Source organism: Sus scrofa, unplaced genomic scaffold, assembly GCF_000003025.6.
Source record: "Sus scrofa isolate TJ Tabasco breed Duroc unplaced genomic scaffold, Sscrofa11.1 Contig63, whole genome shotgun sequence".
In the NCBI taxonomy this organism is placed as follows: domain Eukaryota; kingdom Metazoa; phylum Chordata; class Mammalia; order Artiodactyla; family Suidae; genus Sus; species Sus scrofa.
The window spans coordinates 156,561-182,276 of record NW_018085271.1 but is presented as its reverse complement, the minus strand read 5'-3'; the positions used below and the strand labels follow the sequence as shown (position 1 = coordinate 182,276).

Here is a 25,716-nt window from a genome sequence, read left to right as displayed (position 1 = left end):
GGAGTTTAGGTTCCCCTGCCAGCGATTGGTTGCTGTTCTGTGCGAGTCATTTATTCTGCAGATGTGCTTTTTTTGTTGTGTTTGTGGGAGAGGGCGAGCGTATCCCCGTACTCCTCCGCCATCTTGTCCTCTCTCTGATGTATGTTTCTGTTTTGGGGCCAGTACTATACCATCTTGATGATTGTAGCTTTGTAATATCGTCTGAAGTCAGGGACCCTGATTCCTCTAGTTCTGTTTTTTCTTTTCAATATTGCTTTGGCTATTCGAGGTCTTCTCTGTTTCCATACACATTTTAAAATATTTTGTTGTAATTCTGTAAAGAATATCATTGGCAATTTGATAGGGATTGCATTGAATCTGTAGGTTGTCTTAGGTAATATTGTCATTTTGATTATATTGATTCTTCCAATCTAAGAGCATGGTATATTTGTTCATCTATTTGTGTCTTTGATTTATTTCATCATCTTTTAGTTTCGAGAGTACAAATGTTTTCTCTCTTTAGATAAGTTTATTGCTAGGTATTTTATTCTTTTTGATGTGATAGTAAATGGGATGGTTTCCCTAATTTCTCTTTGTGATCTTTTATTGGTATATATACATATACAATCGATTTCTGTGTATTATTTTTTTATCTTGCAACTTTACCAAATTCATTGATGAGCTCTAATAGTTTTCTGGTAGTGTCTTTAGGATTTTCTAGGTATAATATCATGTCATATACAAACAGTGATAGTTTTACTTCTTCTTTTCCCATTTGGATTCCTTTTATTTCTTTTTATTCTCCAATTGCCATGGGTAGGACTTCCAAAACTATGTTGAATAACATTTGTGCAAGAGGACATCCTTGTCTTGTTGCTGATCTGAGTGGCAGTGCTTTCAGTTTTTCACTGTTGAGAATGTTAGCTGTGGGATTGTCATATGTGGCTTCTATTACATTGAAGTAGTTCCCCTCTCTGTGCCCACTCTCTGGAGAATTTTTATCAGGAATGGGTGTTGAATTTTGTCAAAAATTTTATGCATCTATTGAGATGATCATATAGTTTCTACTTTTCAGTTTGTTGATGTGGTATATCACATTGATAGATTCGAGGATATTGAAGGATCCCTGAATCCCTGGGATAAATCCTACTTGAACCATGGTGTACAATCTTTTAAATGTATATTTACATGCTGTTTGCAAGTATTCTATTGAGGATTTTTGCATCTATGTTCATCAGTGATATTGGCCTGTAATTTTCTTTTTTTGTGTTATTTTGTCTGGTTTTGATATCAAGGTAATGGTAGCTGTATAGAATGAGTTCCTTCCTCTGCAATTTTCTGGAAAAGTTTCAGAAGAAGAGGTGTTAACTCTTCTCTGAATGTTTGGTAGAATTCAAGCTGAGAAGCCATCAGGACCTGGAGTTTTGCTTTTTGGAAGTTTTTTAAAATATATTTTCAATTTTAGCACTTGTGATTTGTCTATTCGTATTTTCTATTTCTTCCTGGTTCAGTCTTGGTAGGTTGTACCTTTATAAGAATCTGTCCATTTCTTTAGGTTGTCCATTTTCTTGGCATACAGTTGTTCATAGTAGTCCCTCATGATCCTTTATATTTCTGAAGTGTCAGTTGTAACTTCTTTTTCATTTTTTCTCAATGAATTTTATTACATTTATAGTTGTGCAGTGATCATCACAACCCCATTTTATAGCATTTCCATCCCCAACCCCCAGCACAACCTCCACCCCCCAACCTGTCTCTTTTGGGCACCAAAAGATTTTCAAATTCTATGAGTCAGTATTTGTTCTGCAAAGAAGTTCATTGTGTCTTTTTTTAGATTCCACATGTAACTGATAGCATATGATTTTGGTGTCTCATATCTAACTTCACGTAGCATTATAATTTCTAGGTCCATCCATGTTGCTAAAAATGCCATTGTTTTTCTTTCCTTTTAATGGCTGAGTAATATTCCATTGGGTATATGTACCACATCATCTTTATCCACTCCTTTGCTGATGGACATTTAGGTCATTTCCATGTCTTGGCTAGTGTATATAGTGCTGCAGTGAACATTTGAGTACATGTGTCTTTTTGAGACATGGTTTTCTCTGGATCAGTGGCCAGGAGTGGGACTGCTGGATCAAATGGTAATTCTATTTTTAGTTTTCTTAGGAATCTCCATACTGTTTTCCACAGTGGTTGCACAAATTGACATTCCCACCAACAGTGTAATAGGCTTCCCTTTTCACCACACCCTCTCCAGCACTTATTGTTTGTAGGCTTTTTGATATGGCCATTCTGGCTGGTGTAAGGTGGTACCTCATAGCTGTTTTGATTTGCATTTCTCTAATAATTAGTGATGTTGAACAACTTTTCATGTGTTTTTCGGCCATATGTTTGTCTTCTTTGGAGAACTGTCTATTTAGATCTTCTGCCCATATTTTGATGGTTTTTTTTTTTTGGTATTGAGCAGTAGGAGGTGTTTATAAACTTTGGAGATTAATCCCTTGTCAGTCACTTCATTTGCAAATATTTTCTCCCATTCCGTAGGTTGTCTTTTCATTTTGTTTAGGGTTTCCTCTGTTGTGCAGAAACTTTTAAGTTAAGTTCCATTCGTTTATTTTTGTTTTTACTGTCATTACTCTAGGAGGTAGATCTGAGGAGATATTGCTGCAGTTTATGTTGGAGAGTGTTTGGCTTATGTTTTCCTCTAAGTTTTATAGTATCTGGTCTTATATTTAGGTCTTTAATCCATTTTGAGTTTATTTTTGTGTATAGTGTTAACAAGTATTCTAATTTCATTCTTTTATATGTAGCCGTCCAGTTATCCCAGCACCACTTATTGAAGGGGCTGTGTTTCTCTATTGTATATTCTTGCCTCCTTTGTCATAGATTAGTTGACTGTAGGTGCATGGGTTTAATTTCGGGCTTTCTATCCTGTTCCACTGATCTATATTTGTCTTTGTGCCAGTACCATACAGTTTTGATGACTGTTATCTTTGTTGTATAGACTGAAGTCCGGGAGCCTGATTCCTCCAGCTCCATTTATCTTTTTCAGAATGTTTGGCTCTTCTGGGTCTTTTGTGCTTCCAAACAAACTTTAAAATATTTTGTTCTAGTCCTGTGAAAAATGTCCTTGGTACTTGGATAGGGATTGCATTGAATCTGTAGATTGCCTTGGGTTATATAGTCATTTTGATAATATCGATTCTTTCAATCCAAGAGCATGGTATGTCTTTCCATCTGTTTGTGTCATCTTTGATTTCTTTCATCAATGTCTTATAGTTTTCAGAGTACAAGAATTCCCTCTGAGATCAGGAACAAGATAAAGATGTCCACTCTCACCAGGTAGTCAGTTTTTTTCTCATTTGCTTTTCTGCAGCTGATTTCTATTTCATACTATTTGTGGTCAGAGAAGATGCTTGAAATAATTTCTATATTCTTAAATTGGTTGAGGTTAGTTTTGTGCTCTAGTATGTGGTAAACCCTAGAGAATGTTCCATGTGCACTTGAAAAGAATTTCTATTCTGGTATTTTTGGATGTAATATCCTGAAAATATCAATTAAGTCTCACTATTCTATTTTGTCACTTAGGATCTCTGTTGCTTTTTCTGTCTATAGTATCTGTCCATTGATGTGAGTGGAGTGTTAAAGTCTCCTACTATTATGGTATTCCCACTAATTTCTCCTTTTATGTCTGTTAGTATTCGTTGTATGTACTTGAGAGCTCCTATGTTAGGGGCATACATATTGATGAGTGTAATATCCTCTTCTTTATTTGATCTGTTCATCATTAGCTAGTGTCCTTCTTTAGCTTTCTTTTTGCCCTTGGTTTTCAAGTCTATTATGTCTAAGTATTGCAATTTCTGCTTTCCTGAAATTTCCATTCACATGAAATATCTTTTCTATCACCTCATTTTCAGTTTATATGTGTCCTTTGTTCTAACATGCCTCTCTTGTAGGCAGCATATTGTAGGCTTTTGTTGAATATATTCTGCCACTTTGTGTCTTTTTATTGCAGCAATCACTCCTTTGATAGATAATACCATTTAAGATAATTATTGATAGATAATATGTAATTATTGCCATTTTAAACCTTGTTTTCCAGATGATTTTTTTTTCCTTTTTTTGGTTGGCTGATTACCTTTCATTTATGACTGTGTCCTCTTCTTTTTAGATTTTGTGAATGTATTGTTTGGTTTTGATTTGTTGTTGCCCTTGTTTCAAGTATGCTAACCCCTTCCTATATCGGCTTGCTTTAGCCTGATCGTCACATACACTCAAACAAAAAAAGACTCTAGACTTTCTTACTCTCTTTCCCCACATTTTATGATTTTAATATCCTTTTTACATCTTCATGTTTATCCTTTTGCTGTTCCTTATGTTTATCATTGCTTTCATAACTGTTTTTTTTCTTTTTTAATCTTTATTCTGGCTTAAGTGATTAATTTCCAATTGTGATTTCCTCCATCCTAGGTCTTCTTACTTCTTTCCTATTTAGATGAGTCCTTTCAATATTTCTTTTAGAATGGGTTTAGATTTTTGTACTCTTAGTTTTTGTTCGTTGGAGAAATTCTTTATCTCGCCTTATATTTTAAATGATAATTTTGCTGGGAAGAATATTCTAGGTTGCAAATTTTTCCCTTTCAGAACTTTGAGTATATCTGTCCCCTCTTTTCTGGCCTATAGTGTTTCTGTAGAGAAATCAGCTGATAGCCTTATGGGGGTTCCCTTATAATTAACTCTCTTTCTCTTGCTGCCTTCAAAAGCGTCTCCTTATCTTTAACTTTTGCAGCGTTTATTATAATAGGTCTTGGTGTAGGAATGTTTGGGTTGAACTTGTTTGGGTCTCTCTGTGATTCCTGTATCTTGATATCTGTCTCCTTTATGTTTGGAAAGCTTTCAGCCATAATTTCTTCAAATATATATTCAATCCCTTTTTTTCTTCTCCTTCTGGAATCCCTATTATGTATAGATTGGACTGCTTCTTATTATACCATAGATCTCTTAAATTGTTTCCATGTTTTTTTCATTGGACTTTCTGTCTGCTGTCCTGATTGGGTGGTTTCCATTTTTGTATCTTCCAAGTCATTTATTTGTTCTTCTGCCTTATTCATTTTGCTCTTCAATGTCTTTAACTCAGCTTGTGTCTCTGCAAATGAATGTTCTAATTTTTCTTGGCTCCTCCTTATAATTTCTTGTTTCTAAAGTAATCTGTATTACTCTTCATATCTGATCTTAATTTCTTTAGTATTTTCATTACCTCCTTTTTGAACTAGGTGTCTGTTAGACTGCAAAGGTCTGTTTCATTGTTTGATCCTTCAGGAGAATTCTTCTGTTCTTTAACTGGCAATGGTTCCTCTGCTTCTTCATTTTGCTTATATTTTTTTAGTCTGTCAGTTCAGGAAACAATTATCTACTGTAGTCTTGGGAAGCTATTTATATGCAGGACTGCTCCTGCATAGCTTGTAAGGGCTTAGTAATTTTTTGGTGTGAGTGCTGCTTTTGGTTTGGATGCTTTCTATCTTTTTCCTCAGTGTGTGACTGTTATCCCCTTAATAGGGGATGAGCCAGTGTCTGGCCTGCATGTGATTCCAGGGAGATGGAGACAATGGGAAGTTCCTTTAGCCAGTACCTGGTTGCTGACTCTTGACATTGGCAAGGACTCACAGGGAGGTGGAAGCGGTGCCCAGAGCCTTTGGTAGCAGCAAAGGTAGGGCATGTGTGTTCCTAGGGGCGTGAGGGCAGTGGGTTGCACTAGGTTTCAGGGCCCTATATGTCAGTAACCTGAGGTGAATGGGGCCACAGGTGTGCCTGTTCATGGGACCCTGGTGTTAACAGGCTGCATGAACCTCAGGAGTCTGAGATAACTCTGGCAGTTTGCTCCTGCTGTCTGTAGTCCATATAAGAGATGCCCCAAGGCCTGAGAGCATGTGTGTGCACAGAGAAAGATGTTCCTACAGTGTTCTCACCCCTCCTCCTCTCACCCTCCCCCAAATGGTGCCTTGCTACTCCTGCTGGCCTAGGCCTCCTCTGGCACTCTCTGAGCTGTAGCACACAGCTCCTTAGCCCCTTAGACTGTCTCCACACACAGTCAACTCTATTCCTCTCCCTGGAACTGACCTCCAAGGGCCAAGCCTCAACACCCAGCCAGGCCCAGATGTCTCAGCCTGTGATGTCCAGGGTGGTGGCACCAGTGATCTGATCTGCCCTCGCTCTGCTTTGCCTTCCCAAAACGAGATGCTCTGCTTTCCTCTGAGGCTGAGGTTTCCCCTCCATTACAGCTGAACTCCCTGTCATTTAGGTGGCCTCCCTGGGTGTGGATTCCTTTCCTATTTCACAGCTCCCTCTCAGGAGTGCAGGTCCTATCCTGATTGCTCCCCCCAACTCTTCTCTCTTTTTTTCTTTTGTTCTAACAAGTTATGTGGAGGGTTTTTTGCCCTTTTTGGAGATCTGAGGTATTCTGCTGGCTTTCAGTAAATGTTCTGTGGGAATCATTCTACATGTTTTTTTTCTTTTGATGAATTTGTGGGAGTAGGTGAGCTCCATGTTGTACTCCTCCACAAGCTTGATCCTGCCTCCTATTACTTTTTTAATTTAATGGGTGGGGACTCTATTTGGGGACACGTTTTGCTTTAGCACACATTTCAATAAAACTAGTTCTGAGTCTTGAATCCTTCCTAATTTTCTATAGTTTTTATTTATAGTACAAAATAACCTTTAAAACACAGAATTTAATTGCAATTCATGATGTCTTTCACTTTTAACAGTTTTTAATTATATTGTGATGCGTGTTCATGACCATGTAATTTGGTGCATCTTTCCTTTTTCTATATTCCCAGAAGTAGAATAATGGGTGAAAGTCTAGATTGTTTTTCATCAGGTTTGGACCAGTTTGCCATTTAACCATTGTTTATGTGCTTCATTGCTAACTTTTGAGTACCTGAATTATAGTTTTTTAGGTCTAAGGTTAATATCAAACATTTTTAATTTGAATTTGATTTATAGAGATGAAACATATCGATTGTCATTTGTCTTTCTTTGAATTACTAGATTTTCTCCTATGAGGCATTTATAGGTTGATATAATTTGCAGTAGTGCTTATAGTACTTTTCCAGATTTTCACTTGTCCTGTAATTTAGTTTAGAGGTTTTAAATTATGTGTCATTAATTATATTGAGCCTTTTCTCTCCTGTTGCTTTTATAATATCTTTTTAAAAGCTCAGCATCATCTAAATCTCCATAAGCATTTTATTTTAGTTCTTTTCTTATTTTCTAATAGTAAAGGAATCTGGAATTTCTTTTACTATTTGTTACAAGATAAGTCCCATTTTTTTCCCAAACAGCCTATTTTCCCCACATGGTGTACTGAATAAATCTTCATATTCCCCCTTATTGGAAATCATGATTTCTGAATGGTGTCCAGCTGGGCGCTAGATTTTCCAGTATGCAGAGACTCTCCCTGGCAATGTCCCTCCTGAACTGCACAGCAGGCCTCTGGGATATGCTCTGCCTTTTCCTCCCACCCTCGTCCCAGAGACTGGCAGGCTGGGGGGTAGTGTAGTGCAGGACTTGTCCCCAGAGGTGGGGGCTGAGCACCATCTTGGACCAGATGCACTTGGCCCATCAGGGAGTGGTTAAATCATGGCTCACCCAATGCTGGCCATGCCTCTGTCAGTGAACTGTCACCTTGCAAAGGGAGTGCTGTTGTGGAAACTGCCTGGAAGTTCTTGTCAGAGAAGCTGAGGACATGAGGGGAGTGTGAACTGGGCAAGTGCTGAGATGGTTTGGAAAGTTTGGTCATGTTAGGCCCTCAGTAACTATTGATCATGAATGCATAGAAATGTTTGATTTCAAGTCAGGATTCTTTGCACCATTTTTAGAAAACTACTTGTATTAATCTTGTCCTTCATTAACAGTCAGAAATCCAAATGTTGTAGATGGAGGCCACGTGAGCTCTCTTGGGCTTTTCATCAGGCACAGCCTGTCCCTCTTGCTTAATCATTTAATTTTACGAGTTGAGTAATTTTATACAATAATTACATCTCCAAGCAAATAACACCCCAACAGTGGTACCAGGGACCCAGAACCACAACTGTGTCCCCCTCCACCTCTCCACTTCAGTGCCACCATGATGCTTCTCTGTAGCACCTAGAGGCTTGGACTATTACATATAATTGTGTGTGTGTACACATGTACACACAAAAACATATGTACACACACACACACAGAGCTGCCCTGAGTGCCTGCCAAAAACACAAGGGAAGGCAGCTCAGGAGCCCACCTATAGGGCACAGGTGAGGAGTGGTAGCCAGGTGAGAACCACTGGTCATCATCACATACACTTTAGCGGGCAGAAATAGATCCCCCCCTTTTTTTGAGGAAGGACTTAGTATCTTTTGTTAAAATTGAAGTGTAGTTGATTTACAATGCAGTTAATTTCAAGTATACACTAAAATGATTTTAGTTATACATAAATACACACATTTTTCAGCTTCATTTCCATTATAGGTTATTACAATATACTGAATATAGTTCCCTGTGCAATATAGTAGGTCCTTGCTATTTATCTATTTTACATATAGCAGTGTGTATATGTTGTTACTGTACTCCCAATTTATCCTTGCCCATTTCCCCTTTGGTAACCATAAATTTGTTTCTTATGTCTATGAATCTTTTACTGTTTGGTAAATAAGTTCATTTGTATCGCATTTTTGATTCCATATATAAATGATATCATATGGTATTTGTCTTTCTCTGATTTATTTCATTTAGTATGATAGTCTCTAGGTCCATCCATGTTGCTGCAAATGGAATTATTTCATTTTTTTATCATTAATATTCATTATACCCACACATACCCACAACACCTTTCTTATCCATTCATCTGTCAATGGACATTTAGATTACTTGTGTGTCTTGGCTGTTGTGAATAGTGCTGCTATGAACACCGTATGCATTATATCTTTTTCAGTTAATGGTTTTGTCCAGACATGTGCTCAGAAGTGGGATTATAGGATCATATGAGAACTGTTTAGTTTTTTAAAGGAAACATCCATACTGTTCCACAGAGTGGTTGCACCACATGACCCATCAACAGTGTAGGAAGGTTCTCTTTTCTCCACACCCTCTCCAGCATTTATTATTTGTAGGCATTTTAATGGTGGTCATTCTGACTGTTGTCAGGTGATACCTCATTGTAGTTTTGATTTGTACTTCTGTAATAATTAGCTATGTTGAGAAACTTTTCATATGCCTGTTGGCTATCAGTATGTCATCTTTAGAGAAATGTCTATTTAAGTCTTCTGACCATTTTTTGATTGGGTGTTTTTTCTTGATAAAAAGATGTTAGCAGTGTTTGCATATTTTGGAATTTATTTATTTTTATTACTTTGTGTGTGTGTGTGTGTGTGTGTGTGTGTGTGTGTGTATGCACGTGTATGTCTTTAATCTTTTGAGGGCCGCACCTGCGGCATGTGGAGGTTCTCAGGCTAGGGGTCTAATCTGAGCTGTTGCTGCCAGCCTACATCAGAGCCACAGCAACGCCAGATCTGAGCTGCTTCTGCAACGTACACCACACCTCATCGCAATGCCAGATCCTTAACCCTCTGAGCGAGGCCAGGAATTGAACCCACAACCTCATGGTTCCTAGTTGGATTTATTTCTACTGTGCCACAATGGGAACTCTCTTGTCAGTTGCATCATTCACAAGTATTTTTCTCCCAGAGTGTAACCTGAATTTTTGATTTGTTGATGGTTTCTTTTAAGATTTTAAATTTAATTAGGTACCATTTATTTATTTTTGCTTCTGTTTGCATTACTCTAGGAGACTGAACCAAAAAAATATTGTTGCAGTTTTTGTCAGAGAATGTTCTGCCTGTGGTTTCCTCTAAGAGTTTAATATTATCCAGTCTTACATTTAGGTTGTCTTTAATTCATTTTGAGTTTATTTTTGTATATGTTGTTAATGTTCTAATTTCATTCTTTTACATGTAGCTGTCCAGTTTTCTCAGCACCACTTATTGAAGAGTAGTGCTATCTTTTCTCCACTGTATATTCTGGCCTCCTTTGTTATAGATTAGTTGACCATGGGTGCTTGGGTTTATTTCTGGGCTTTCTATCCTTTCCATTGATCCATATTTCTGTTTTTGTGCCAGCACTGTTTTGATTACTGTAGCTTTGTAATATAGTCTGAGGTCAGGGAGCCTGATTCTTCTAATTCTGTTTTTCCTTTTTTTCACCCTTATAAAAACCATGTTTAATTCTTTTTTTATTGTTATTTCCCCAATACAATTTTTTTCTACTATACAGCATAGTGAACCAGTTACACATACATGTATACATTTTTTTCTCTCACATTGTCATGCTCCATCATAAGTGATTAGATAGTTCTCAGTGCTAAACAGCAGGATCTCATTGCCAATCCATTCCAAAAGCAATACTTTGCATCCATTAACCCCAAGCTCCCTATCCATCCCACTCCCCTCCCCACTCCAGGCAACCACAAGTCTATTCTCCAAGTCCATGATTTTCTTTTCTGTGGAAAGGTTCATTGTGCCACATATTAGATTTCAGATATAAGTGATATCATTTGGTATATGTCTTTCTCTTTCTGACTTACTTCACTTAGCATAGAGTCTCTAGTTCCATCCATGTTGCTGCAAATGGCATTATGTCATTCCTTTTTATGGCTGAGCAGTATTTCATTGTGTGTGTATGTGTGTGTTATATATATATATATATATATATATATATATATGCAACATCTTCCTAATCCAATCGTCTGTCAATTGACATTTGGGTTGTTTCCATGTCTTGGCTATTGTGAATAGAGCTGCAATGAACATGTGGGTGCATGTGTCTTTTTTAAGGAAAGTTTTGTCTGGATATACGCCCAAGAGTGGGGTTGCTGGGTCATATGGTAGTTCTATGTATGCTTTTCTAAGGTACCTCCTTACTATTTGTTCTCCATAGTGGTTGTACCAGATTACATTCCCAGCAACAGTGCAGGAGGGTTCCCTTTTCTCCACACCCTCTCCAGCATTTGTTATTTGTGGTCTTATTAATGATGGCAAATCTGACTGGTGTGAGGTGGTATCTCATGGTAGTTTTGCATTTCTCTAATCATCAGCAATGTTGAGCTTTTTTCATGTGCTTGGAGAAATGTCTGTTCAGGTCTTTTGCCCATTTTTCAATTGGGTTGTTGGCTTTTTTGCTGTTGAGTTGTATAAGTTGTTTATATATGTCAGAGATTAAGCCCTTGTCAGCTGCATCATTTGAAACTATTTTCTTCCATTCTGTAAGTTGTCTTTTTTTTTTTTTTGATTCCTTTGCTATGCAAAAGCTTGTCAGTTTGATTAGGTCCCATTGGTTTATTTTTGTTTTTATTTCTGTTGCTTTGGGAGAGTGAACTGAGAAAACATTTGCAAGGTTGATGTCAGAGAATGTTCTGCCTATGTTCTCTTCCAGGAGTTTGATGGTGTCTTGTCTTATATTTAAGACTTTCAGCCATTTTGAGTTTATTTTTGTGCATGGTGTGAGGGTATGCTCTAATTTCATTGATTTGCATGTAGCTGTCCAGGTTTCCCAGCAATACTTGCTGAAAAGACAATCTTTTCCCCATTTTATGTTCTTGCCTGCTTTGTCAACGATTACTTGACCATAGTTGTCTGGGCTTATTTCTGGGTTCTCTATTCTGTTCCATTGGTCTGTCTGTCTGTTTTGATACCAGTACCACACTGTCTTGATGACTGTGGCTTTGTAATATTGCCTGAAGTCTGGGAGAGTGATGCCTCCTGCTTGGTTTTTTGTTCTTCAGAATTTCTTTGGCAATTCTGGGTCTTTGGTGGTTCCATACAAATTTTTGGATTGTTTATTCTAGTTCTGTGGAAAATGTCATGGGTAATTTGATAGGGATTGCATTGAATCTGTAGGTTCCTTTGGGTAGTATGGCCATTTTTACTATATTTTTCCAACCCATGAGCATGGAATATTTTTCCATTACTTTGCATCCTCTTTAATTTCTTTGATTAATGTTTTGTAGTTCTCAGCATATAAGTCTTTCACCTCCTTGGTCAGGTGTATTCCCAGGTATTTGATTTTTTGGGGTGCAATTTTAAAAGGTATTATATTTTTGTATTCCTTTTCTAATATTTCATTGTTTGTATACAGAAATGTGACTGATTTCTGAATGTTAATCTTGTATCTTGCTACTTTGCTGAATTTGTTGATCAGTTCAAGAAGTTTTTGGGTTGACTCCTTAGGGTTTTCTATATACAGTATCATGTCATCTGCATACAGTGACATTTTTACTTTTACTCTTCCTCCTTGGAAGCCTTTTATTTGTTTGTCTGATTGCTATGGATAGGACTTCCAGCACTATGTTGAATAACAGTGGTGAGAGTGGACATCCCTGTCTTGTTCCAGATTTTAGTGGAAGGCTTTCAGCTTTTCTCCATTGAGTGTTATATTTGCTGTGGGTTTGTTGTAAACGGCTTTAACTATGTTAAGGTATGTTCCCTCTATACCTACTTTAGTAAGAGTTTTGATCATGAATGGATGTTGGACTTTGTCAAATGTTTTTTCTGCATCTATTGAGATGATCATGTGGCTTTTGACTTTTCTTTTGTTAATGTGGTGTATGACGTTGATTGATTTGCATATGCCGAACCATCCTTGTGAACCTGGATTGAATCCCACCTGGTCGTAGTTTATGATCTTTTTGGACATGTTGTTGGATTCAGTTGGCTAAAATTTTGTTGAGAAGTTTTGCATCTATATTCATCAATGATATTGGCTCATAGTTTTCTTTTTTTGTGGTATCTTTGTCTGGTTTTGGAATTAGGGTGATGGTGGTACCATAGAATGTTTTGGGGAGGGTTCCTTCTTCAACCTTTTGGAAAAGTTTAAGGAGGGTGGGTGTAAGTTCTTTTTTGAATGTTTGGTAGAATTCACCTGTGACGCTGTCTTGTCCTGGACTTTTATTTGTAGGGAGTGGTTTTATGACATATTCAATATCATTTCTAGTGACCAGTCTGTTAAGTTGAGCTATTTCTTCTTAATTCCGTTTTGGCAGGCTGTTAAGTCTCTAGAAAGTTGTCCATTTCTTCTAGGTTGTCAAATTTGTTGGCATATTATTGTCGATAGTATTCTCTCATTTTTTTTTTTTTTGTATTTCTGTAGTATCTGTTGTGACGTCTCCTTTTTCATTTCTTATTTTGTTTATTTGGGTTTTTTTTTTTTTTCTCCTCTTCTTGGTGAGTCCAGCCAGAGGTTTGTCAATTTTGTTTACCTTTTCAAAGAACCAGCTCTTGGTTTTACTGATTTTTTCTACCATTTTTTGAATCTCTATTTTATTGATTTCTTCTTCGGTTTTTATGATTTCCTCCTTCTGCTGACTTTAGGTTTTTCTTGTTCTTTTTCTAATTCATTGTGGTGGGTTAAGTTGTCAAGTTGAGATCTTTCTTCTTTTGTGAGGAAGGCCTGTATTGCTATGAACTTTCTTCTGAGCACTGCTTTTGTGGGATCCCATAGATTTTGAGTGGTTTGTTTTCATTATTGTTTGTCTTGAGGTATCTTTTAATTTCCTTCTTGATTTCCTCATTGACCCATTGGTTTTTTAGTAGCATATTGTTTAGTCTCCATGTAGTAGGTTTTTTCTCAGTTCTTTTTCTTTGATTCATTTCTACTTTTATGCCATTGTGTTCAGAGAAGATACTTGAAATAATTTCTATACTCTTAAATTTGTTGAGGTTAGCTTTGTGTCCCAGTATGTGATCAATTCTTGAGAATATTCTATGTGCAATTGAGAAGAATATGTATTCTGATTTTTTTAATTTAATGTCATGAAAGTGTCGATTAAGTCTAACTTTTCTATTGTGTCCTTTGGGATCTCTGTTCCTTTATTGATTTTCTGTCTGGAGGATCTATCCATTAATGTGAGTGGGATGTTGAATTCTCCTACTATGGTTGCATTCCCATCAATTTCTCCTTTTATGTCTGTTAGTATTTGTTGTAGGTATCTGGGTGCTCCTATTTTAGGGGCATATAACTTGATGATTGTAATATCCTCTTCTTGAATGGATCCTTTAACCATTAAATAGTGTCCTTCTTTGTCTTTCTTTATGGCCTTCGTTTTAAAGTCTATTTTGTCTGATATGAGTATTGCAACTCCTGCTTTCCTGTCTTGTCCATTGGCCTGAAATATCTTTTCCCATCACCTCACTTTCAATCTATGTGTGTCCTTTGCCCTAAGGTGAGTTTCTTGTAGGCAGCAGATTGAAGGTTTTTTCTTTTTTATCCAATCTGCCACTCTGTGTCTTTTGATTGGAGCATTCAGTCCACTGACATTTAAGGTGATTATTGATAGATGTTTATTTATTGCCACTTTAAACCTTGTTTTCCAGTTGATTCTATGTTTCTCCTTTCTTCTTTTCTTTTGTTGGTTGGATGGTTTCCATTTATTTTATGTTTGAGTGCTTTTCTTTTTAGTTTTTGTGAATGTAATGTTCGGTTTTGATTTGTGGTTGCCCTGTTCTTTAAGTATGTTAACCCTTTCCTTATCTGCTTGCTTTAGCCTGATAGTCATATAGGTTCAAACACATCATTAAAATAAAAAGAATCTATTTTTTCTTACTTCCCTTGCCCACACTGTATGATTTTGATGTCTTTTTTTTTTTAATCTTCATGTTTAGATCTGTATGCTGGCTTATCAATTGTGGTTTCCAATTGTGGTTTCCTCCATCCTAATTCTCCTTACTTTTTTTTTTAAATTTAGAGAAGCCCTTTCAGTATTTCTTTTAGAATGGGTTTCATATTGCTGTACTCTTTCAGCTTTTGTTGGATAAATTCTTTATTTCCCCTTCTATTTTAAATGATATTCTTGCTGGATAGAGTATTCTAGGTGGCAGATTTTTTTCCTTTCAGCACTTTATATCTTGCCACTCCCTTCTGGCCTGTAGTGTTTCTGTGGAGAAACCAGCTGATAGCCTTATTGGGGTTCCCTTATAATTATCACTTTGCTTTTCTCTTGTTGCCTTTAGAATCCTCTCTTCAACTTTTGCCATTTTTACTATATTATGTCTTGGTATGAGCCTGTTGGGGTTCAACTTGTTTGGAGCCCTCTGTGCTTCCTATATCTTGATATCAGTATCCTTTAGATTTGGAAAGTTTTCAGCCATAATTTCTTCAAATATATTTTCAATCCCCTTTTTTCTTCTCATTCTAAATTCCTATTATGCATAGATTGGCCAACTTTATATTATCCCATAGGTATCTTATATTGCTTTTATGTTTTTTAAATTTGGTTTTCTGTCTGCTCCTGTTTGGGTGATTTCCATTATTCTGTCTTCCGTGTCACTAATTCATTCCTCTGCATTATTCATTCTGATCTTTATTGCCTTTAGCTCGGTTTGTATCTCTGCAAATGAATTTTCTAGTTTTTCCTGGCTCCTCCATATATTTTCTAGTTCCTTTCTAAAGGAATCTGCATTTCTGTTCATATCCTCTCTTACTTTCTTCAGTATTTTCACTATCTCCCTTTTGAACTCAAAGTGTGTCAGACTGCAGAGGTCTGTTTCATTGTTGACTGCTTTAGGTGAATTCTCCTGTTGCTTTAACTAGGAATGTTTTCTGAGCTTCATTGTGCTTGTGTTTTTCTTTTTCTGTGAATTTGGGGAAGCCAAACTGTACTTTGGCACAGTCCAGGGCAGGCCGGCAGGGCAGCTCCATGCAGGCTGGTGCCTGGAGTGTGGCCGGCTGGCAGGTCAGCTTCCCGAGGGCAAGGGGTCTGGTCCATGGCAGATGGCATGTGGCTTCTGGTGGGGGGGGTGGGGTGTGCCAGGAATGTTCCATTCTCTGCAAGCCAGCAGGCAAGTACACTTGCTGTGCAAAGAGTTTTCTATGGTGGCCCACTCCTCCCCCTCTCCCCTTCCCAACAATGGCACCTTGTCTCTTCTGTGGGTCCAGACTTTCTCCCAGGTTCCCTCTGCTGTGGCTTTCCACACTCCAGGCCTTAGTGTACCACTCCCCCAGCCCCCAATGCACTGCCCCCTAGTCCCTTAGGCTTTCTCTTCACTGCCAACCCCAGCCCACTCCACTCCCAGGGACTGACCTCTGAAGCCTAAGTCTCAGTGCCCAGCCCCCACCTTACCATCTCAGGCTGTGGTGTCTGTGCCAGTGGTTCAGATGATCTGTGCATCTCTCACTCTGCTTTTTGGTTCTCAGATCTGCTGCTGCACTTTTCTTGGCATTTTGGAGGTCTCTCCGACTTGGCTGATATTTCCCTTGGTTTGGTGCCTTCCTAGGTATCCCTGTGGGTTCCCTTTCTCCTTCACAGCTCTCTCACAGTCATGCGAGTCCCATCCTGATTCATTTTCTCTTTTTCTTTTGTTCTACCCAGTTATGTCAAGAGTTTCTAGCCCTTTTTGGAGGTTTAAGTTCTTCTGCCAGCTCAGTTGATGTTCTGTGTGAGTCATTTTACATGTAGATGTGTTTTTTTAAATGTGTTTGTGGGAGAGGGTAAGCATGTCCTCTTACTCTTCTGCCATCTTGCCTCCTCTGTTTATCTTTTTCAAGATTTCTTTGGGTCTCTTGTGTTTCCATATAAATTTAAACTTTTCTGTTGTAGTTCTATGAAAAACATCATTGGTAATTTGATAGTGATTGCACTGAATCTGTAGATTCCCTTGGGCAGTATAGTCATTTTGACAGTATTGATTTCTCCAGTCCAAGAGCATGGTAGAGCTTTACACCTGTTTGTGTCATGTTTGATTTCCTTCATCATTATCCTAGAGTTTTCAGAGTGTACAGGTTTTGCCTCTTCAAGTAGGTTTATTTCTAGGTATTTCATTCTTTTTGTTGTGATGGTGTGGTCATTTCCTTAATTTCTCTTTCTGATCTTTCATTATTAGTATATATGAATGCAAGAGATTTCTGTGTATTAATTTTGTATCCTGAAACTTGACTGAAACTTGACCTGAAACTTGACATTAATGAACTGATAGTTTTATGGTAGCATCTTTAGGATTTTCTATGTATGGTATCATGTCATCTGCAAACAGTGACAGTTTTACTTCTTTGTTTCAAATTTGGGTTCTTCTTCTTCTCTGCTTTCCATGTCTAGGACTTGCAAAAACTATGCTGAATAAAAGTGGTTAGAGTGGATGTCCTTGTCTTGTTCCTGATCTTAGGAGGAATTCTTTCAGCTTTCCACTATTGAGAATGATGTTAGCTGTGGGTTTGTCATGTATGGCCTTTATTATGTTGAGGTAGGTAGGTTCTCTCTATGCTCACTTTCTGGAGAGTTTTTTAATAAAAAAAAATGGGCATTGAATTATGTTAAAAGCTTTTTCTGCATCTATTGAGATGACCAAATGGTTTTTATTCTTCACCTTGTTTATGTGCTATATCACACTATTGATTTGCAGCTATTGATAAATCCTTGCATCCCTGGGATAAATCCCACTTGATTATAGTGTATGATCCTTTCAGTGTATTGCTGGAATTGGTTTGTTGATATTTTGCTGCAGATTTTTCCATGTTCATCAGTGATATGGACCTATAATTTTCTTTTTTTATGGTATCTTTATTTTGGTATGAAGGTGATGGTGGCCTAACAGAATGAGCTTGGGAGTATTCCTTCCTCTGTACTTATCTGGAAGAGTTTCGGAAGGATAGATGTTAACTTGTCTCTAAATGTTTGATTGAATTCACCTGGAAGCCATCTGGTCCTGGACTTTTGCTTTGTGGAAGTTTTAAAAATCACAGCTTCAGTACTTTTCGATGGCTACTCATATTTTCCATTACTTCCTTGTTCAGTCTTGGAAAGTTCTACCTTTGTAAGAAGTTGTCCATTTTATTGGCATATAGTTGCTTGTGGTAGTCTCTTATGATCCTTTGCATTTCTGTGGTGCCAGTTCTAACTTCCTTTTTATTTCTAATTTTATTGATTTGAACCCTCTCTCTTTTTTTCTTGATGAGTCTGGCTAAATGTTTATCAATATTCTTGACCTTTTCCAAGAGCCAGCTTTTATTTTCCCTGATCAGCTGTGATTTCAGCCCCATCTCTGCATGTTCACAACCCACAGGGGGCCACCCCTGAGGCGTCAGGAGCACAGGAGCCTATCTAGGCAGGAGGGTCTCTACGGGGCACTGGGCCAGCTCCCAGGAGAGAAGGGTGGGGCCTGTCATTGATATTTTTAGAGTATGGGCCAATTGTTTTGTAGAATGTCACTTTGGGTTGTCAATTTGATTTAGGCTATGCCTTTTTCTTCTTTGGGGGCAGCAGCAAGAATACCATAGAAATGATATTGTCATCATCACCTCACACAATCAAGAGCCAAGGGTGCTGGTTGCTCCATTATTAGTAAAGTTAACTCTGGTCACTTGGTAAGGGTGCTGCCAGCCAGAATTTTCCACTTTAAAGATACAATTCCTCCCTTATTAACTAATTAATCAGAGAAGATACTTCCAGTCTATGAAAATTCCCTATCTTCCCTTACCTTTCAAATGTCACTCTATATTCATTTATAAGCCAATATTGAATTTTATATGAATTACTTATGATGATGATGGCTGCCATATGTACATTTTCTGCCAATCGTTCTACATTTGTTGGTGTTCTACTGCAAAAAAAGAACTTTCCTGTCTTATTAGAGTCAGTATAAATTGGATGGATTTTAAAATTGTGTTATAAAATGGAAAATTTAAAATCCTCAGTCTCCTCTTCAATTACTTATACCACTTCAAATATGATATAAGCTCCTTCTCACAGAGACTCTTTTAAGAATATTTGTCTAGATAGTCTGCAAAATTTTAAAAATGTTTCTCATGTAAAATTAAATATGATTATCTTTTGGATCAAACACTCTTTTGGAATCCCCAAAGCTTCCATCTAGTGGGATGGATAATTGTGAGTGGGCTTGTTTTATGAGATGCTTGCTAAGTGAAAGACGGTGTTTTGTCAGAACCATCCAATGTAGGCTTTCTGTAAAACATTCTCAGTGTATCTAAGTGGTGATCTTAGTTCTTCTTGAAAAATCATATAATCCCAATTTGACCCCCAAAGATGAGTTTTGAGCATAGATGGAGGTGTTACAGGCTGGGACATGTTATTCCTTCTATTAATATTATTTTTGGTTCTAAATTCAAATACATATATATTTCTCTTTGGTTTTTCAGTACACATGCTGCTGTTTTAGTTTATGGAAAAAAATGATTTTTTCTTAGAACATTTGATATAAAAAGAAAAAGCGACTTAAAAATTCATATTCTTTCAGTTTTTACAAGACAATCAACAGCTTAGACATAAAACCTTTTTAAAAACTTTTTAATGCTATTAAAATATTGCTAATACATAACAGGACTTTTTGAAAGCCTATGTGGTCTAATTTTAAATGTAAATATAATTGTAACAATTATTAAAAAGGGTAGTGCTGAGAGCTAATCATATATCAGTATTGTTATAAAGCAGGGATTCTCAACTATCTGGGATTAAGAATCAGTTTAATGTTATGTTTTCAGCCCATTGCACATATTCAGCAGTCCCACTGTGCATGGCTAGTGTGCAACTCAACCACATACACCTCCCCTGCAAGTGCAACACTCAGCCCAGTCTCTGGGCTGTTCAAGATCCCACCCATCCTGAGTGTGGATATCACAGCCATGTCAGATGGCTACACATTTCTAGCCTTAATATTCCTGTACTTATCTCTAACCTAGTTACAAATAGTTCATGGACCAGCACTAGCCCATAGACCTTAACATGAGTGTCACTGTCTAAATTTTACAGCAGCCCTTTGAGAAACATACTATCCTCATCTCAGCTTTCAGACAAAGAAACTGAAGCCCAGTAGGCTTCCCAACCTTAAGAGCACACAATTAGCAGGAAAAAAACTTGTATCCAAAACCAGGCAGTTTCCAGAGGAGCCAGTGTTTGACCCTGGAAGGCTGTTGCCAGACCTTGTGCTCTTCCCTATCTGTTTTATTTTACCTGTATATGAAGGAAGAACAGTTTAGTTTAGGCCATCAGGTGAGGACCTCCTAAAATACACCTTCTACAGTCTGCAAACCTACCTTCATCTTGTTCTTCTCTCTTGATAACTAAGAATCACCAAGGTCAATGATTCCATCCATTGTTTCTTTGCATGTTCTTGGTCCATCCATCACCATAACAAAAAAACTATTCAAGGACAGGAATTATAGTCATTTTCCATATGAAGAGGCTGAGATTCAGAAGTTGAGACACTTAACCAAGCATGTAACGAAGGCTACATGGCTCAGGGTGACCATAGCCCATTTTGTCAAGGATGGTGCCAGTTTTTTGCCCTGGCACCTTGGTTGGTTATCCTTTCATTCTCAAGTCTTCTACTTTGAAGAATACATTCTTTGGCACCCACATTCCTAGTGAGAGGCAGACCAAGAACTGGCAAGCAGATATGTGTGACTGACTCCAAAACCAGGGTTCACTATTTCAAAATTATAAAGTTTAGAAGGAGGGTCATCATTCATTCATTCAGCAAACATTTACTGAGCACTCCCCATGACAGACATTGTGCTGAAAGATGTAATTAAAAGTTAATAGGGCACAGTTCCAAGTCTTTAGAAGCTCATGGTTTATTGACAAAACAGACCACCCAAGAATGAATACTCATAGTTAGGGCAGGCTACATAATTTACAGGACTCAGTGCAAAATGGAAAAAGCAGGGTCCCTTGTTTAAAAAATAAGTGTCTAAAGATGGCTAAAATAGGACATTAACCAAGTATGGTTCATTTTAACAAATGAGAGGTGTTGAGGGCATTACAGCAACACGAGTTACCTAGGATGATGACTGATGGCTTCCTGAAGAGCTGAAAACTGGGCTGACCCCAGAGAATGAGGGTTTCTCCCCTACGTGGACCTGCTCCTTTATTTTCAGACCACAGGGTATTTAGGAGAAACATTTAATCATTTTGACTTACAGCAGTCACCAAGAGCATCCCTCCACAGTACATACACCTTAACCATCTACCTCTGTAGCTGTGACACATAGGTGGGAGACATGGACACGTGCCATTCAGACCTTCCTTCAAGGACTTGTTGTCCAGCTGTTGGAAGTGCTGCCAATGGGCAACCTTAAACCACCAGCCCTTCTGCAGGCCACATACATGCAATGACCCATCAGGTGGAGGTATAAAGGCCTGGCCACTGGACATGTCAGGAAACCCTGAGGGGCCACCTTCATCCAGAGACCCCATGGGGTCAGCTAAGGTTGTCTGGGCAGCAGTCCTGCTTGATCTTTCCCTCTACCCTATCATGTTTCTTCCCTCTTGACTCCACAAATGTTGAACCCAAGGGTACCCCTAATACTCATCCCAATATTAATCTCCACCTGAATTTGTACCCCAGAGAACCAACCAGCAACATGTATCCAAAAAAAAAAAAGATTCCAGTGCTCAGATTTTCATTTGAAAATCACTGGTTATGCACATGCTTACAACATTTTAAAAAGCCCAAAAAGAATACAAAAAGATAAAAACAGGACTTTGTGTGTGAATGCAGTTACCTTTGGTTTAAAATGCAATCTAATGTTCTCTGACCAAAGTGAAACTTACATATTAGTAACAAAACAATTATGTTGAACCATATGAACTGCCATTTTTATAGGTTAAAAAAAGGTTTAATATTAGCATATTCACAAGGTTTAATCTAACAAGAAAATGCCATTAACCTCTGAAGTTTAGAGAACATTACACTTAGGAATAGCTCATGGGTAAAAGATACAGGTAAGTTAGAAAATGGCTATTATTATGGTTACTTATCAGTGCTAAGAACCAAAACTTGCAGGTTGCTGCTAAAGTGCTACTTAGGGAAAAAAGTAGGCTTTATAATTAAGTTAAAAATTAATCTAAGTTTCTGTTTTTAAAAAGTAGAGGGGAAAAAAATCCTAAAATGAAGAACAGATGAAGGAAAGAAATAATATGAACTAGAAAAAAAAAACAGAAGGATAAATTAAGCAGGAAAATTAATAGGAAAAAGTCCTGTAAGATTATTCAAGAAAAAAAGGTCAAAGAAAATTAAAAAGGAAAAAAAACACACCTACAAATGTTGAAGAAATTAAACATATAAGATATGTAAATGACTTTATGCCAGTCACACTTAAAACTTGTAGGAAACAGATCAATTCCTAGAGAATGAAACTTAAAAATGACTTTGTAGCAATAACTGAATAGTTCTAAAAGAACTACCAAAAATGAACTAGAGGGTGATGGTTGCCCAACACTGGGAATGTGATTAATGGCACTGAATTGTATGTTTAAAATGGTTATGATTGTAAATTTTGTGGTATATGTGTTTACAATAAAATATGCAAAACAATCCCTCCATCTAGATGATCATATACATGTCTGTCCTTCATTATCAAATCCCCTAGAAGGGCTACATTGTGAGAATCATATTTTCTCTTCCTTTTCTTTTAGAACAGAATTAAATGTTGTCCTTCTGTATTTTAACCATATAGCTTTCATTTTGGAGGGGTGAACAGCTTTCCTATAATACCACTTAAAGTATACATATTTTTCCTATTAGTATTTCTCTGTACTATTTCAACCAGAAAGAAGTCTTGGGGAGAGTAACGGATCCCAGTTATGTTAAAGGAGGTGGTCAGACAACATGGCAGCTTCACACAGTCTTCCAGTAAACAGAGTCCCTGATATAACTGGAAAGTGGCACGTAATCTGTAGAGCAGCAAAAAATAAGTGACAACTCTGTCCTATACCTTAGAAAATGAGCTGCATCTCTGGAGTCTCTTGTGGCACAAAACCTAGGAGAAAGCTTTTATTGGTGATCCACACCACTGATTTGGATAAGAAGAAAATTCTATAATATATAAATAAAAATATAAATCATTTCATAGGAGCAGGAAATCAACGGGTGAAGATGGAGAAAAAATAAAAAAAACATGTAAATATTTGTTGTTGGTGTAAAAAAGAAGTACAACATAGTTTTTGCAGTGCAGAATAGACTTGACCTTATGGTAGAATCACAGCGCTGGCTCAAAATTGTTAAGGCGGAGGGCTGTCCCCTGGAAGTGTTCATAACTTGTTCACGTGCTCCCTGTGAAAAATCTGTCTCTGAAGTATGCCTGAGGGAAAAACAAAAACAACATATTTACAAGTACTCCTCCCTAAGACAATGCATTTCTTTGTCCACATCTTCATGGAAGTAAATTACATCAATAGTGGTGGCACAATTTTTAAAAAACCAGGGATGTATTTATTCTATGGAGGAAGTAACCCCATTATAACCCTCAGAGGGGATGGGCTTAGTGCCAAACAACCTGGAGAGGCACTTTAGTTCTGATCATTCTAATTCACAGCTAAGTACATTAAACTGAGAAGCAAAATCATCTTACAGACTTAAAACTTGTAGATAGGAATTCCCTCTGTGGCTCAGCAGGTTAAGGATCTGGCATTGTTTCTGTAGCAGTGCAAGCTTAATCCCTGTCTCAGTACAATGGGTTAAAGATCTTGCATTGCTGCAGATATGGTGTAGGCTGCAGCTGCAGCTCACTTTGAACTCTGGTCTGGGAACTTCCATGTGCTGCAGGTGTGGCCAAAAGCAAAACCAAAAAACCCTGGAGATAAAAACAAGGTGACAGAAAGTCTGGGAAATCCTTCCTCTGAATGAGAGTTTCTCATTTTCATACATCAAATGAGCACAACAGATTTGCATCTTAATATCCAAATATAGGTTGTAACCCTGTATTTTATGAACTCTGACAAGCACTGAAATGCTGATGTATATGTATGAAGTATCCTGGTGTTTAGTTTGTGCAGCAAAGCAATTATAGGGCCTATAGACATGTGATCTGTGGATAAGTGGGTCACAAGAATGAAAAGAGAATCAAAGGTTTTAACAAGGAGGAAGAAGGATCAAGATGGCAGGAGTAAGATGTGGCAGTGACCTTCTTGCACAATCACATCAAAAAAACCCATCTACATGTAGAACAATTCAAATAGAACACATCTACTGAATGTAGACAGAAGACCTTAAATCTCCGAAAAGTCATGAACCCCTCCACATAACTGGGTAGAACAAAAGTGGGGAAACAAGAGAGAATGGAATAAGGATAGGACTAGCATTCCTGAGAGAGAGCTGTTAAAGAGGAAGAAAACCCACACGCTGGGAAGCCACCTAACCAATGAGGAGATGAGCTAAGATGGAGGGACCTCAAAGTCATGGAGAAAAGCACTGCAGCTGGACTAAAGAATGCAGGGCAGAGTGAGAGCCGTACAGACCATCTGCACCACAGTCTGAGATGCTGAGTGGGGGCTGGGCGCTGAGACTCAGGCTCCAGAGGTCAGTTCTGGAGAAGGGACTAGGGTTGGCTGTGTGGAGACAGCCTGAGGGGCTAGGGAACAGTGTGACACAGCCAAGGGAACCAGGGAGGAGGTCTGGGCCTGCAGAGAAGCAAGTCACCACTGTTGGGGAGGACAAGAGGAGGTGGGGTGGACTGCCATAGGACTATCTTTCCTTGCACACACGTGGACTCTCAGAGGGCAAGGCTATGGGTGGTGAGGCACCTTTTGTGAGGGCTATGGAGGGCTGGGCACCTCTTGTTCAGGTTAAGGTCAGTGGGGGGTCTAAAAGTGATGAGCATCTTTTGTGTGGTCTACAAGCATCAGGGGAAAACCAGCACAGTCATCTCAGACACCAGAGATGGGGGTGGTCCACCCCCACTAGAGATCCATAAGCAGGGACCACCAGTGGCCCCAGTCATCTCAGAGGTTGGCAAAGAGGAGGGCACTGCAACTGAGCACCACCCGTTGTTGCTCTTATTCCTCTGAGAATACACCCACTCCAATGCTGCCATTGCTAAACTCTCCAGGCACTGCCCACACCTGCCTGAAGATCACTGTCACTTCTCAGGGCCCTGCAACTAGGTGCAGCCTGTGCCACCTTCTCACAGGTCCTTTGCCACTGTGAATGCCCAGCAACCAGGCAATGGCTATTGCACTGCCCATTGCCTCTATATCCCTGGAAACAGGTACAGCACCCTAAATATAAATAGTAAGCCCTCACAAAATACCCGGGGGCACTCCTGCATATAAGTAGCCTCCAAAGACTACAGTAGTTTGTTTTCCTAAACTCACAGAATAAGAAAAATATAAGCAAAATGAAGAAGCTCAGGAACCATTCCCAGCTGAAGGAACAGAACTCATCTGAAGGAGCAAAAAATGGAACAGAACACATCTGAAGGAGCAAAAAATGAACAGAACTCTGTAGTCTTCCAGACACTGATCTCAAAAAGAAAACAGTGAAAATAGTGAAGAAATTAAGAGCAAATATGAAGGAATTAAGAGCAGATATGAACTATAATACAGATTACTTTAGAAAGGAACTAGAACGTATGAGGAGCCAAGAAAAAGTAGAAAATTCATTTGCAGCGATGCAAGCTGAGTTAAAGGCATTGAAGAGCAGAATGAATAAGGCAGAAGAAGAAATAAGTGGAAGACATAATAATGGACATCATCCAATCAGGATAGCAGACAGAAAACACTAGAAAAAACACAAAAGCAACATAAGAGATCTATGGGATAATAAGAAGCAGGACAATCTAATAAGCATAATAGGGATTCCAGAAAAGAAAAAAGAGGATTGAACATATATTTGAATAAATTATGGCTGAAAACTTTCCAATTATGGCTGAAACAGATATCAAGATATAGGAAGCACAGAGGGCCCCAAACAAGTTCAACCC

At 38.2% G+C, this 25,716-nt stretch overlaps 1 protein-coding gene across 2 annotated transcripts in view; it reads right to left on the bottom strand.

Annotated features, from left to right (window-relative positions):
- Positions 1–20,570: 20,570 nt before the first annotated feature.
- LOC100153359 (multidrug resistance-associated protein 4-like) overlaps positions 20,571–25,716 on the bottom strand; it is a 161,393-nt gene continuing 156,247 nt past the window's right edge. For both annotated transcript variants that reach the window (XM_021082309.1, XM_021082310.1), the window contains one exon: positions 20,571–23,097. Coding sequence is in view for 1 of the 2 variants with exons in the window: in XM_021082310.1 (XP_020937969.1) it covers positions 23,059–23,097 (39 nt within the window). In the remaining variant the exon portion in view is untranslated. The remainder of the gene's footprint in view (positions 23,098–25,716) is intronic.